This window comes from Parasteatoda tepidariorum, chromosome 3, assembly GCF_982258835.1.
Source record: "Parasteatoda tepidariorum strain Cologne lab strain chromosome 3, Ptep-v5.0, whole genome shotgun sequence".
In the NCBI taxonomy this organism is placed as follows: domain Eukaryota; kingdom Metazoa; phylum Arthropoda; class Arachnida; order Araneae; family Theridiidae; genus Parasteatoda; species Parasteatoda tepidariorum.
Genome location: NC_141757.1, coordinates 90887052 through 90902057, shown reverse-complemented (window position 1 = coordinate 90902057; position 15006 = coordinate 90887052). Strand labels below are relative to the sequence as shown.

General features: G+C 28.9%; 1 protein-coding gene across 5 annotated transcripts in view; it reads right to left on the bottom strand.

The window, feature by feature from the left end:
• The window catches only part of LOC107456176 (adhesion molecule nephrin), a 169772-nt gene that overhangs the window by 9317 nt on the left and 145449 nt on the right, over nucleotides 1-15006 (bottom strand). For 2 of the 5 annotated variants that reach the window (XM_016073961.4, XM_016073960.5), the window contains exons 8-11: nucleotides 12538-12843; nucleotides 10619-10744; nucleotides 5098-5122; nucleotides 4878-4951 (exon numbers count right to left, since the gene is read on the bottom strand). In XM_016073961.4, the coding sequence (XP_015929447.3) occupies nucleotides 4878-4951; nucleotides 5098-5122; nucleotides 10619-10744; nucleotides 12538-12843 (531 nt within the window). The remainder of the gene's footprint in view (nucleotides 1-4877; nucleotides 4952-5097; nucleotides 5123-10618; nucleotides 10745-12537; nucleotides 12844-15006) is intronic. The other 3 variants (XM_071182967.2, XM_016073962.4, XR_001585683.4) reach the window with 2 other exon arrangements.

Genomic DNA, 15006 nt, shown 5'->3' with positions numbered 1-15006 from the left:
AAAAATTCACTTTTGATGACTTGCTTCATTTTTAATTTAAATTTTTTTTTTATTATTTATTTCTAATGCAATGAAAATCTCCCAAATATTTTATCGCAAGTAATATTCTGTGAAACTTCAGAAAACAAAGCTAAAAGTGAGAAAGAACAATCACATGATACGGCGTGATAAGTTATTTTTCAAAGAAAAAGATTTTCCAAGTGAACAATTCACCCCCCCCCCCTGAGAAAATCAAGAAATAATTTCTGTTCAACAAAATTATTGGCTATAGGTATGCATATGCAACTATGTAAGTGCGAAGGATAAGAATTGAAGATATAATAAGATAAGATATATGAAGGCGTAATATAATAAGAAGATATAATCCCTTATCTAAAAAAGATGTAAAAAATAAAACCTTCATCTACATGAAAAGGTTACACCTCTAAATATTAAAAAAAATGTCACTAAAAACTATTTCTTAATAACAAAAATCTGAAAAAATATCATGTTAAGTCTAAAATTAAAAAAATAAATAAATAATAAAATAAGAAATATCATCTACCTTAAAACGGTTTCATATCTCCCCTCCCACCGTGTATGCATGCCTTAAGACGATAAGATAGAACCCAAAACTTTTTTTAATTACAAAAATATGAAATTTTCAATTTAAATCTAAAATGGAAAAAAAAAAACATCTGCCTTAAAACGGCGTCATAACTATGCACAAGACGATAAGATAAGAAGTTAGACAATAAGATAGACCTTAAAATAATCGATTCGTTTAACAAATCGGCTCTCTTAATGTTAAAAGATATGAAACGGGTCAAATGAATCGAATAACCAACTTAAAGAATCATTTAAACAGTTTAATGAATCGAGTGCAATGTTAAAGAAAAGGATTACTCAAAAGAGCTGAATGAAACTAACAATCAACTTTTTGAGACCATATTAATGTTAAAGATACGAAACGACTCAAAAGAATCTATTCGTTTGACACAGACAGTTCTTTTAATGTTAAAAGATGGGATACAGTTCGAAAGAATTGATTCCTTTGGCTAAATGATTCTTTTAATGCTAAGAGATAGGCAAGCAGATCATTGAGTCATTTATTCGACTCTCCGTTCTTCTTCACTCTTTCTGCTCTTTTTCTACCGTTCAGAGGTTTTTATTCATACTTCAGTTTATCCAATCTTATCAAATCAGCGCAACGGTTTCATTTTCTGCAAATCTCGCTTCTTTGTCTTGAATAAACTATAACGTGTAACTCTGCTTTGCTTTATTTTTCGTAAAATTTCTGAATTTACAAAGATTTGCGTCAAACAAATACGCTCTTTAATACAAAAATACAGACAAATAATATCTGAACTTTACAGCTTTAATTTCATTTTATTTCAAATGTAGAACCAACACTAAAGAAGACAACTGTTCAATTGTCATCGCTATCATTAAAATAGCTGTTTATCAATGAAGTTAAATAATTTCTTAAATGAAAAGAGTTTGATGTGCAATTTTCATTGCGCCGAGAACGGTCAATCCGTACGTAGTGAATTAAAAGGATTTAATTCTCTTCATTATTCAAGTGAGTCCGTTTTATTTTGCATTGCTGAAATACACGCACCTCTGGAGACCGGTGGTACGTTGACATTTCAGCTTTATTCTCATTCGTGCATGCAGCAACTTGTAAACGCATATGCAATTGCGCGGTAATTTTAAGTACTAACTCTGAATAAGCTAAGGCAGTGAAGAATACTTTTTAATGACCGAAAAAAAAAGGAATTGATTAGTTTTTTTTCTTTTCAAAATGAACTTTATGAATCGATTCATAAAAATAATAATAACTAAAATATAGATGCGTTCGTTTTTCAGACAACACTAATTATGAGAGCACCACATTTGAACACAACTGACTATGGAAATATTTGTCAGTTACTTCATTATTTTTAAGCCCCACTGATATTGTAAGGTTATTAAATGACTAGAAAATCAACGCAGAAATAAATCGGCAATCTATAAATTCACGAGTTATATTTAGATTATATATTTTTGAAATTTTCTTCCATAGGGAATCGTGAATACATTATATATTTTTTTTTCCTATTTTAATTAGACCAATACACAAATATTTCTTTGCATTTCTGTTGATAAATCTGAATAAATTTTCGATCATTTTTAATGTGTCAGTTACTCTGAATATGTCAGCAAATTTTTAAATAGATAAATTTCTCTTAAATACGTCAGTTACTTAGAAATATGTCAGTCACACCACAACACTAGTCGAAACAACGCAGATAACAAAAGGCTATTCAATGACTAGAAATTTTATGCAGATATAAGTTTGTAGTGACGCCCGGTGGCTGAGCGGTAGCGCTTCGCGCTGTCGTGCCACAGGTCCCTGGTTCGATCCTCGGGCCGGGCAAGGTTGACTCAGCCTTTCATCCCTTCAGTGGGTCGATAAATGAGTACCAAGCATGCTTGGGAACTAAACACTGGGGTTCCGCGTTCGGCTGACCACCTGACCGGAACATCTGCTCCTGCACCCCAGAGCCCAAGGTCAAGAAAACTGAGATGGGCACAGTAGGCCGTGGCCCTCTATGGGCTGTCGCGCCACTGAGTTTAGTTATAAGTTAGTAGTAGATCATTTTATGAGGGCTATACACTTCTATCACTTCTATATATCAAGGGCTATACACTTCTGAATATTTCTACTACAGGGAAACATAAATACATACAGTAAACAGCAGAAATTTTACATTGATATCATGATGATAAATCCTTATATATTCTTAGCTGATTTTAGTATGTCAGTTACTTTGAGACAAGTACATAGAAATTTATTTTCTTTAAGCTACTCATATCATAAGGTCATATAATGTCAGTGGAATCTATTAGATACTAATTGTTTTGTGAATTTCCTTTTAAGTACAAATCCCAAATGAGTCTTATAATTTAAAAAAAAATTTTAATCAGGGAAACATAAATGCATACCTTTTTTTAAATATTTTAACTTGATCTCAGTATAAACGTTTCATTGATTTCTAGTCGCAAAATTTGCATATATTCTCAGTAATACTTAATCTCAGTAATTTAGGTCAATAACTGTTAAATATATCAGTTACTTTGAAATATGTATGGTAATTTACTTCAAAAACAATTTATGACTAAGAAACATAAATGAATATTAAGGAAAGAAAAAGGAAAACAGTAACATTTAATAATATTTCTTTAAAACTTTTCTATTGTTTTTGTGTTGCTAAATTTTAATATATTTTCCGCAACATATTGAAAGTTTGTAAATAAATTCAAGAGGTTTTACCTTCTTTTTTTTCTAAAAAAAAGCGAATAACTATGAAAGGAAATAGTGGAGTGCAGCGTAAAGAAGAAAAAAAAATGTCAACATAGTCTTTTCTCCCAAGCACATGTGACGTGACTTATGGAGGAAAAGCAAACATAGAAAACTATGTTTATGTAAATATCTCTGGTATACCTCGTGCCCGCAGGCATCTTTTCGAGTTTTAGATCACATGTCTGTGGGAAATTTCCCTACATGAGGGTGACACGAAGAATACCAATTCCATTTCAAATGTTCTTTTTCCTAATACTTCTGTTCTTTCGGTAAAGCTTTAAGTTTAACAACGATATTTCCAAACTGCAGGAAAGTTTAAGAAGTTTAATATTAAAAAAATAATTTAAATGCTTTTAAAAGTTTACTCCTTATTAAAATTGAAATGTATGAAGAAGAAAAAAATATGAAAATTTTATATTGGGGACTATTTTGATTGATTGGCAAGAGGTAATATAATGATGAAACACCAAATTGTGCAGAAGAGAGTTTTAAGAGAAAAAAAAACATTATTGATTTTTTTAATGCAAGATAAGTTGTTTATGGTGTTGCCGTCTCATTGAAAATTTGTAAACTGAATGACACCCATGGGAAGGTATTGCTGGTCTCAATATCACATAAAACTTTTTCAATAACTTTATTTTCCTGTTAACATTAATATTTCCATAAGGACATAAGTGATTCGAAATTATTCAATTATGTTTAATTTTATTTTTTTTAAAATTGCTTGATGTATAGTGTATTTAATTTTAAATGTGTTCTGAATAAGATTGCACATGGCAGAATAGTTAAATTTAAAATTACTCATCGAATAAAATTTTTATTTTAAGGGTTTAAGCCAATAAAATTTTAAAACTAATCAGGGGAGAATTTTCCAGTGAAAAAATGGCGATATATTTATGAGAAATAGGATGTTTTTGTGTATTTTGCTGCTTTCTAGTGAAAATTTTTGTTACTTGCAGCGTATGTCTCAAGGAAAAAATATTATGGAGCAATTTTATACAATAATGTCACCGAATTAAAAGTGAAGCTTGTCACTATATTGTCTAGAGTCTCTTATTTGAAGTCTGTTTTTTTCCATTTGTTGGAAATACTTCAAGTTTTGCATTGGTATTTTCATAAAAGCTAAAGCAGTCAAAAATTTAAAAAAAAGCAGTTATTAATTTTTCTGTACTGTTACACTGTTATTTGTTATGTTACTTATAAAAATTTAATTAAGTGAAAAATAGTGTTACTTAGGAAAACATTTAAATTCAAATATGTGCTTTAGCATTGAAAATAATGTGAGACTATTTTTAAAAGCTTTTTAAAAGTTTTCACGTAAGCAATAAGATGTGTTTGCTTATTTTATCGCCATTCAACTATTGAAAATATTTAATGAACGCATCTGGAATTTCATTCATGGAAAACGTGGCTAGCATTGCCTCCAGGCATTTATTTTATTTTTTCTATGCCTAACTCAATTTTTAAATGCATAACTTATTTCAGGAAATAGGAAAGTAAATTTGTAAGTTTTGAAATTGTTACTTGTTGGGTAACATATTAAAATGTAAACCTGTGCAAAATGGTTTTGAAGGTATTACATCAGGACTATCATCTTCAAAATGCTTCAACTTCGATGTTTGCATCCTGTAAATAGATTGAAAACAAAGAAATATAATTAATTAAAATTTGTTTTATTTTAACCATATTTTTATAAATTTTTAATAATAAGCGCAACTTGAAAAAAATGTATCAAACTTTTAAAATCTAAAATTAAATACAAAATTACTCACTTCTCATTACTTTCTTCTTGTTCAGCTGAAAAAAAAAATTTAAATTTAAATTTCTGCAATCAGAAAAAAATTCACTGTACAGGATGATTCATGTTAGAATGGGTCAAAAAGCGAGCACATGCATGTGAAAATGAAAAGTGAACCTAAAAAAGATAGATTAACTTATAGCTGTATAAACTCATCTAGAGATGAAAACACCAACACTTGAACTGTTACTCAAAAAGGCAGCAATCCTCAATAAAGAGCTTGTTATTTATATAAATGAGTAAATAATTATTTGTAATTTTTTAGGAATTTCTTTAATCAAATTATGATGTAATGATGATGTGATGACTTTGTTCCACATCGAATAATAAGTTTCAAATTTTGCCCTAATGGAAATTAATTCTTAAAAATTTTGTTCTTTTACTTTATAACTTTATTAAGGCTGCATACACTTAACAGTGCTTATAAATTAGTTTGGTACCATCTGAAAATCCTTGTATAAAAATTATAACCTTTATCAAAATTATAAATTGAATTGATTGTGGCAAAATTATAATTGATATAAATGAAACGTGCTTTCCAAAGTTTCTTTTTGTCTGAATTACAATAGAATTCTTTATCAAATTTATAAATAATCGCCTCGTTTATATTTCAAGCAAACTATTCATTCGTGTGCTATTTAGTAAATCCTTCACAGCTTTTCGCCCCTTTTAATTTAGTTTTGTTCAATAATAAACTATATTAGGAGCAGAGAAAAGGTAGGAAAAAAATTGGAGTTCACGGGATCCGAAAAATAACGAAGGAAAATTCTTAAAACACAAGACTCGAGATTTCTGAGGATAAAAACAAATATTTCTTTGTATTATTTCGTGTTTGTTTGAAAATCTTCATTAATATTACTAGCTTTTTAAAACTTTCAAATAATTAAATTCAATTAATCATCAATTTTTTGTCATTTCTTAATGCAAATTTTTAATAATTTCTAACAAATTTTGATTCCTCTTTGTGAGTAGTATTTTTATAAAGCAATTATTTATTTTAAACGAAAATTAAGAAATTTTTTTATCTCGGCGAGAATTAATGCAAACGTTTATGTAAATTATAAATTTGAAACTAAATTTCTCATTATAGGAAAATTAAACCTTTTGCTAAATAATTATTTTCCTTAGGTAAACTTTATTGATAATTGGTCGTATTTATTTAACGTATGGTTCTTAATACTCCTTTATTTTAAATTTCTGTTTTTCATTTTACACAAAAATTACAAACTTTCTATTTATTGAAAAAAGAGAAAAGCTTTGACACATTCTTTGTCATGTTTATCTTAGGCTTTATTTTAAAATATGGGTCTCATACAACATATATCTGAGCTTCTGAACAATTCTAACAATAAAGCGAACAATGCAAATTTTATTAAAAGACGTAACTAATATTAAAAAATAACAGAAAATGGAGCTCGCATTTTAAATACCAAAAATATATCATAGTCGGCACATTGCTAAAGACTTTTGAAAGTGCTTTTTGGTTTCAATATTAGTTAATTTTTAAAGAGAAATTCAGACTTTTCTCAATTTATTCTCTATATTTTATAAGCAGATGGATAAAATGTATATGAGACTTCTTTAATAACAGCAGTTGATTTTTATTCTCTTTATCATGACAACAATCTTAGAGTCTTTATAATTGATTGACAGTGTTTATTTCTTTTGTAAGTTCTTTTTTTAGTAGCTCGAATCATGAACGGGTGAAATGTTCCTAATGCAGTTGCACAACACATAATAATTAATTTTCTTTAAAAATGAGAAAATGTTAAACTTATTTAAATTTTTCACAAATAACTGGGCTGAGCTGTGATGGCTCAGGGGATAGAGCTTTAACCTTCCAATGAGGTGACCCGGATTCGAATCCCAGCAATGGCTGGTCGATACGAAATCCGCATTCGGCTTGCGCCGGCCACAGTGCTGATGTAAAAATATCCTCAGTCGTAGACGGATCAAAGATTAGAGTCCCCTTGCTGTCAGGCTAACAAGGAAAGGATTTGGTAGTTTTCCTCTCCATGTAACGTAAATGCGGGATAGTTCTATCAGAAAAGTCCTCCACAGAGGCAAACTTCTCCCATTACTTGATCAAGAAGTTCCCTCGTCTTCTGGATTGGGTTCAAAATTAAAAAGATACTGAGTTGAACATTAGTAGTCTCAAACTAAAAAAATCAGTCGGCTGTTCAATGACGGCTATAAAATAGAATGAATTTGCAGGCGCAGTTCAACAGTGATACCCTGTCTAGTGCTCAAGTATGCAAATGGCACACTTTATTTAAACAAAGCAGAGAAGAAGTTGAAAACTTGTCGACGTCCAAGAATGAGTTTTACAGCAGAGAAAATTGAGCAAGTTTGTGGCAATTAATAATAACCATTGATTTATAGTTCGAGAAATTAGTGCTGAATCAAAGATAAGCCATGAAAGTGTGCTAAGCACAATTCATTACGATTAGTTAAAATATCAAAAAATCACAGCAGGATGGGTGCCTAGATTTTTAAGCCAAAATCGAAATGATGCAACAGAAGAAATTTTGTCTAAGATAATTGAGTCGCTATGAAGCAGTAGGAGATTCATTTTTTATTTGCATCTTAACTTGTGATGAATTTTGGGTGCATCACTACGCTCATTTAAACGAAGCGTTCCAGGAAAAATGAGTCAGCTCTTTTCAAACCAAAGTTCAGACTATCTGCTAGTAAATTAATAATAGCAATAATAATAAGTAAATAAGTGTTTTTGCATACAGATTTCCTTCATGAACGATGAACAATTCATGCAAATTATTGTGCACTTTTAAAGAAAGTCAAAGCAGCCTAACGGACCAAATGACGCGACAAGCCGATACGGAAAGTTATGCCGCAACGGGACAATGCGACACCTCATAAAGTCGCAGTTGTAGGCATTACAAAAGCTACAAGGCATTACATTGGGAAACAGTTGAACATCCTTTTTCTAGCCTGGACATCGAACCTGCAGACTACCATTTGTTAGGACCCCCTAAAGAAACCTTTTAGAAGTGGGAGATTTTTATCCAATGAAGAGAAAGAATATTTTGTGGGCAATTGTTTCACTACGTGGCCTATTTCTTTTTATGCAACCGGAAATTTAAAAAAAAAAATTCTAAAAATTGTGTTCATGGAAATTATGTAGAAAAATAATGCTTTTGTACTTTTGGTAAGTACTATTTTAATATTTAGCTATTGAAGAAGTCTCATTTGATCCACCTTCGTATGTACATGGGTAAAAAATAATCGCTCTCACTGAAACAAAAAAGTTTGAAATCGTGAAATAAAAAATCTCGTGAGAACTTTTCGTTGAGAAATAACGAATTTCGTGAACTCTTTAATAAAGTAATATTTTACATCAATATCATATTATCATATTAAGATATCTCATATTTAATAACTATAAATGCTTGGCTATCACCTAAATAATTAAACGCCAAATATGGAGAAAAAAGCAATACATTCACAAAATGAATCACAATCAATAAATTTATTCTATTTTTTTAAAGATAAATGCTAGCGGTTGAGTTAAGGAAAATATTAATGAATATTAAAACAGGCAAAATGCAATATTGACTATCTGAATGCATATTTTATTTTAAGCATCAAAATCTTAGCAGCACGAAAAAAGAAACATGGTTAACTTTTTCATTAACTTATGAGAAATTCTTCTCTAGGACAGAATTAAAAATGATTAAAATAATTTATAAGAAAACCAATGCTTTCTCGTTAAATAAGTAATTAATAGATGACAGTTTTGAAACTGAATAGATAGAAATCCATTAGATATATATCATAAAAAGTGTCATTCTTTAATGTGAAGACAGAAAGACTTTAAAACATATCATCCGTCTTCATTATATGAAGACATATTTTAGAAGGTAGCTGTCTAAGCATATAAACAGTGTTGTAAGTATTTTCTAAAAAATAAATATATAAATTTTTTGTCTTAGCTACTTGTCGTGAAATAAACTAATTTAAAATACAAAGTCGTTGATAAATAAACTGATTTTAGTAATTTATAAATTAACCAGGCGGAGAACTTTATATCTATTTGAGATATTAACTTTTTCTTCATATTTTTTTGTAAGAAAATATATATATTTATACTTCTTTAATACGAAATACACGAAGTAATTTTTTTAAGTTTAATTATTCTGTATTTCATTTTATAACAGAACTTCATTTTCTTCTTTTTTTTAAATCTCTGTTCACAGAATTTAAAAATGCTTGTCATTTCAGTAGAAGTTTTCTAAAATAAATTTTAGATCTATGACGATTAAAATGAAGTTGATTAAGCATAGATTTACAAATTCATTTATATCTTATTACATAATACATAAGATATAAATTAATGTTAATCAATATAATGAAAGTAGATTTTCATTAAATTGCAAGCAATTTAATGAAAATATCAAAACAACTGTTTAGTTTTACCTAAATTTACGAATAATATCAATTCAATTAATTGGATACATTATAGGAATGTCATTCATCTTAAAATCCTTGATTTGAAATTTAAAACTTAAAGGAATGCCCTCGATGGAGAAATGTAAAAAAAAAAATCTGCTCGATTTAGAAAAAAAACTGTCCACCGGTGTGCATGTAAGAAACCGTTTATTTCAAACCAAATAACTGTTATTTAACGACAGATGCTTGTTTTTTTAACACATACTCCGTTATTTTAAAATACAAACTCTGTTTTTTCCATAACAAAATTATCCAACATAACTATGCCATAGATTGTGGTCGGTGCAAGCCGAGAGCTGCATTTCTGTCCAGTCGATAAATTTTTTTTCTGGTTATGATGACAAATTTATCGCTTCTTTGATAATTTAAAATAGACAAATGTATTTTTGAATTATTTAGATTTTGAAAAATCTTTGAAGTAATTATTACTAACATAAAAACAGAAAAAATCACATTACTTATTTTTGCCATGAAATATGTGTTTTATTGCTATTATGGTATTATTCGTAGATGTAAAATTAAAAATAAAATCTTTTTCATGTAAAAATGGCAACTTTTGAAATAATTGTAAAACGATAACAGTTCTATGAAATTCAATTCAAATAATTATGATTTTTGTGGTGAAATAATGAAAAATTAATCTCATGGTTTTGATGAAAAGTGCACAATAATTTAACGGTTGACGAAAAACAGATGACTCTGTCGGAATTCAGAGAATCTTCATAAATATTCACGGACATTACCTAAGAATTCCGGCACCATTTATTTTACCTACCCCATTTATATCATCTAATCCACTAAGTGGTCGCTTTAGCAGACTATTTTTAAGTCCTATTACTATCTAATTCACAGTCAGGTTACAGCGAGATAAATAAATTTCAATCGTTCACACGTATCTTGAACAAAATTACTTCTGCTCACTAATTATAAAGCGTTTCGTCAAAAATAATTGGAAAAAAGATATAAAGCCACATGAAATGAAAGAATAAATCTAACTATAGTTAATAATAAAACTGTATAGTTACCTGAGTTTTCACTTCCACTTCTTGCTTTCATAATTAAAATTATTAATATCGCCAAACCGACAAGAGCACCAACTAAACCCATTAGTACAGCCAATACAGCACTAATGGCTATCGTTGGTTCATCTCCTGCAAGTAAAAAAATATTTTTAAAAAAAGTACATTAGCACACTTAGAATATTTAGTATCTTATTAAAACTGGTAAATAAAATGTTTCAGGAAATTAAAAGAACACAACTATTTATCAATGAGTTTGTAAAAATCCAATCACATCCTGTGTTTTATAACCGTCGTTGAACATCCAACGCAATTTTGGGGTTATGGCTACTAACGTTCAAATCCGTAGTCTTGTAATTTTGAACCCAATTCAGAAAACATGGAGTCACTTGGATAAAGTATTGAGAAAAATTTTGGCTAAGGGGAGAACTTTTTGATGAAGCCCGCATTTACGTTACATAGAAAGGAAAACCACGAAAGTCTCCTTCTGTTAGCCTGACGGCAAGAGAACTCTAACCCATGATTCGTCTACCACTGAGAATATTTTACGCCAGCATTGTCGTCGGTGCGAGACACGTGCGGAATTCGTATCGCTGATTTTCGAACCCGGTTCACCTCACTAGAAGGCGAACGCTTTATCTCCTGAGCCATCACGGCTCAATCAATTCATTTCGTCGGTAGTGCGTTTACGGACTGGGGAATTTTTTTTACTTGGAATTGATTTGGTTTCTTTATCGCAATTTATGGTAAATTGAAATCCGCTACCTGCTACATAATTTTACATTTTATACTTCCTACGTTTTGTCTGTTTCAAACGTTGAACCCATTATACTTTCAAGACGACAACTCTAGTTATCAAGTAACAACAAGGTCATAGAAAACTTATAATTTTTTATTCAACTATGAATTGGTATAATGATGACACGGTGGCAGGAATGAACAGTCCTGCTGCAAGCTAAGATTTGCCTTATAAAGTACCTTTTGGACAAAATTTCACCTCGTAATTTAAACCTAATTTTAAAACTTTGGTAAACCTAATTAGGTAAATCTAATTTGGTAAACCTAATTTTGTAAACCTAATTTGGTAAACCTAATTTTGGTAAACCCTAATTTTTGGATTGTGTGTAGCTGCAATCCTAAAATTAGTGAGGAAACTCAGCGTTTGTCCCGCAGAGAAAGTGCCAATAACTACCATAGAAATACTCGTGTAAAGCATGCTTCAGAGAGTTGAAGTTGAAGATGCAAATTCAAATTTATGGTGAGCATAATTCCGACATCCATTTCATAATTTAACATGATTGTGCCCTTCCTACGTTGTGTCAGTTTCAAGTGTTGAACGTATCTTACTTCCAGGACGTCACCGCCAGCTGAATGCATATATATATATATATATATATATATATATATATATATATATATATATATATATATATATATATATATATATATATATATATATATATATATATATATATATATATATATATATATATATATATATATATATATATATATATATATATATATATATATATATATATATATATATATATATATATTTATATATATATAGTAATACATAGTTCTATTTTTTGCTGTAAAATGCATACCCTGTGGAAGAGATTCCATTTTAGAGTCGTTGATGACTGTTAGCCTAAAACATTAACCTCAAACTTACTTAAAGGTAGCATATAAAAAAAGTTCTGCTGCGTGAATAATGGTCAATGGCTGTGAATAATATTTTAACATGATAAAATTACTAGACCAGATAAAAGGAATCTACCATTCATTTAAAAAAAAATCCATCTAACGTTTATCTTTTAAAAACGCTGCTGTCATTTCTTTTATTGGCAACATTTTATTGCACCGATGGCCTAAAAATTACAATTTGCTAGCATTTTGAGACACCCTATATGTACACTAACCTGTTCTTCTTTCTGCAGAAAATAAAGTAGTCGCCATCATTTCAATTGCTGTGCTACGTCCCTTGCTATTTGATGAATACATCAATAACCGGTAAGTCGTACCTGATTCTAACTCTCTCAAAGCAAAATAAGGTTTCTCAGTTGAGAGACTAATGTTTTTATGGCCCTCTCCTAAACGAGTATTTACAGCTAATATATTATACCGTGGTTTCACTCCACCATCATCGATTCCTGGGATACAATTCACTATAAAACTACTGGAAGTTTGACTCATCAATGTGCAATTTTGTATTGGGTCAGGGGGGCCTAAAACAAAATAATAAAACAAATCATAATACAAACAATAAATAATATATAATTCCTAACATGTGTATTTTTCCCCGAAAAATAAATAATAATAAATTATAACATAAATTTGAAGAAAAAAAATAATATATAGGTCATTACTTTATTAGAAATTTTTTGACTTGCTTAGAAACGTAACTAAGAAAATAAAATAACCTAACCGATATCATGATTTTTATTTTAGAGAATTTAGACTTTGAAGTGTAAAATCGAAAATAAATACTTAGGATATTTTTTCTTGGGCAATTAATTTCCTTTTTAAATAATACAACTTTGAATAATTTGTATTGAATTTTAATTATTTTAATTTTGATAATTTTAATTTTAATTATTTTAGTTTTAATTATTTAATTTTAATTATTTTAATTTTAATTATTTTAATTTTAATTATTTTAATTTTAATTATTTTAATTTTAATTATTTTAATTCTAATTATTTTAATTTTAATTATTTAATTTTAATTATTTTAATTTTATTTTGTATTAATTCCATTTGCCCATTATTTAAAAAAAACAAAAAAAATTTTTTAACTTAGTATAGAAAAAAATATCTAATTTTTTTTAAAAATTTGAACAGTTAATTAATTAGATTACAGATAAATCGAGGGATCTGAGACTAAAAAGCTTATTGCTTGAATCATTATATTTTTCAACAAAAACTTACATTACAATAAAAACACAGAATTATGAAAATAAAACATTGTTTTTGATCTCTCTCTTAAACTTAATTTTGTTCTATCAAATTCTAATTTTAACGACTGATATAAGTTCTAAGTATTTCGTTTTTTTTTGTAAAAGTGATTTTTTTATAAAAATGAAAGGCGATTTTCTTGTCATGTATAAATATTCGATCAATCAAAATTGTTCATTTTGGTTCAATACTTTCTGCCATCTTCTTTATTAGTAGCATTATGGCAAGCGAATTTTTTTTTTGTTATTAAATGGCAGAAAACTAATACAAGTGATTTGTGACTTCCTTATTTGAAGTAAAGGTTTTACCAACTAAAAAATTTTGTAGTAAACGTAGCATTGTTATAGACAGTCCAATTCTTGGTCCCACTGATGATGCGTAAAAAAAATTGGTAATTTTTCGTTTGAGAAGAAAATTTCAGCCATCCACGCGTGGGTGCAAATTTCTTTCCGTAAAAAACATGAGGAACCCATATGTCGAGCTTTGAGAATAAATCTGTACATTTGTTTATTAAATGGTCATGAATGGTCCAATTCAATAAATTTAATCTCTCGGCTATCTCGTGAGTTGTTATTCACCAGTTTGGATCAAATAATGCCCTTATTGTGTCTTTTTCAGATTCAACTGAAGTGGTGCATCTTAATCGAAATTTTGACTTATGGAAATTTCACGAACTCAGTTTTTACTCTAGCTTACTGCCAATACATCATTTCCATACATATATATGGGCTATTTTTTCTTGGGCAATTAATTTCCTTTTTAAATAGTACAAAAAATAAAATCTGCTAATAATTCTGCTTTTCACTTTCCATAATTGAAAATGTACACCAACCAAAAACTACTGCATAGAATCTGTCCAACTTTTTCTCAACCAAGCGTTGCTACACCAGCTGTCAAAATATAAAATGTTTATGTGAAATTCTGCTTTTTTCTTTCCATATCTGAAAAAAGTACACCTACCAAAAACTACTACATAGAGTCTGTCCAACTTTTTCACAAGCAAGTGTTGCTACACCAGCTGTCAAAATGCATAATGATTATATTTGTCAAAATGCATAATGATTATATGAAGTTAGTGGGGAAAAAATATAAATAAGTCGTCTGTTGAGGAAAAAAAATGAAATTATTTTCCGAACAGCCCTAGTCGAAAGCCATTTCCACTATTCTTTGAAAAAGTTATATGTATTAATAATAAAGATATTAGGAAAACATAAATGTATTAATTAAGGATTTTTAATTAAAAAACATCATGCCTCTGAATTTTGAACATGAAATTAAGTAGCTCTTAAACACTGGTTTTTTAAGAGCAGAAAAACTTGTGGTTTTGTAACGAAGTATTTTCAGATTAAATAGTTGCATGAAGAAGAAATTTAAGCTATACACTTTCTTTGCAGAAGAAAAATGATAAAATAAATATTATTAAAATTTAATTTA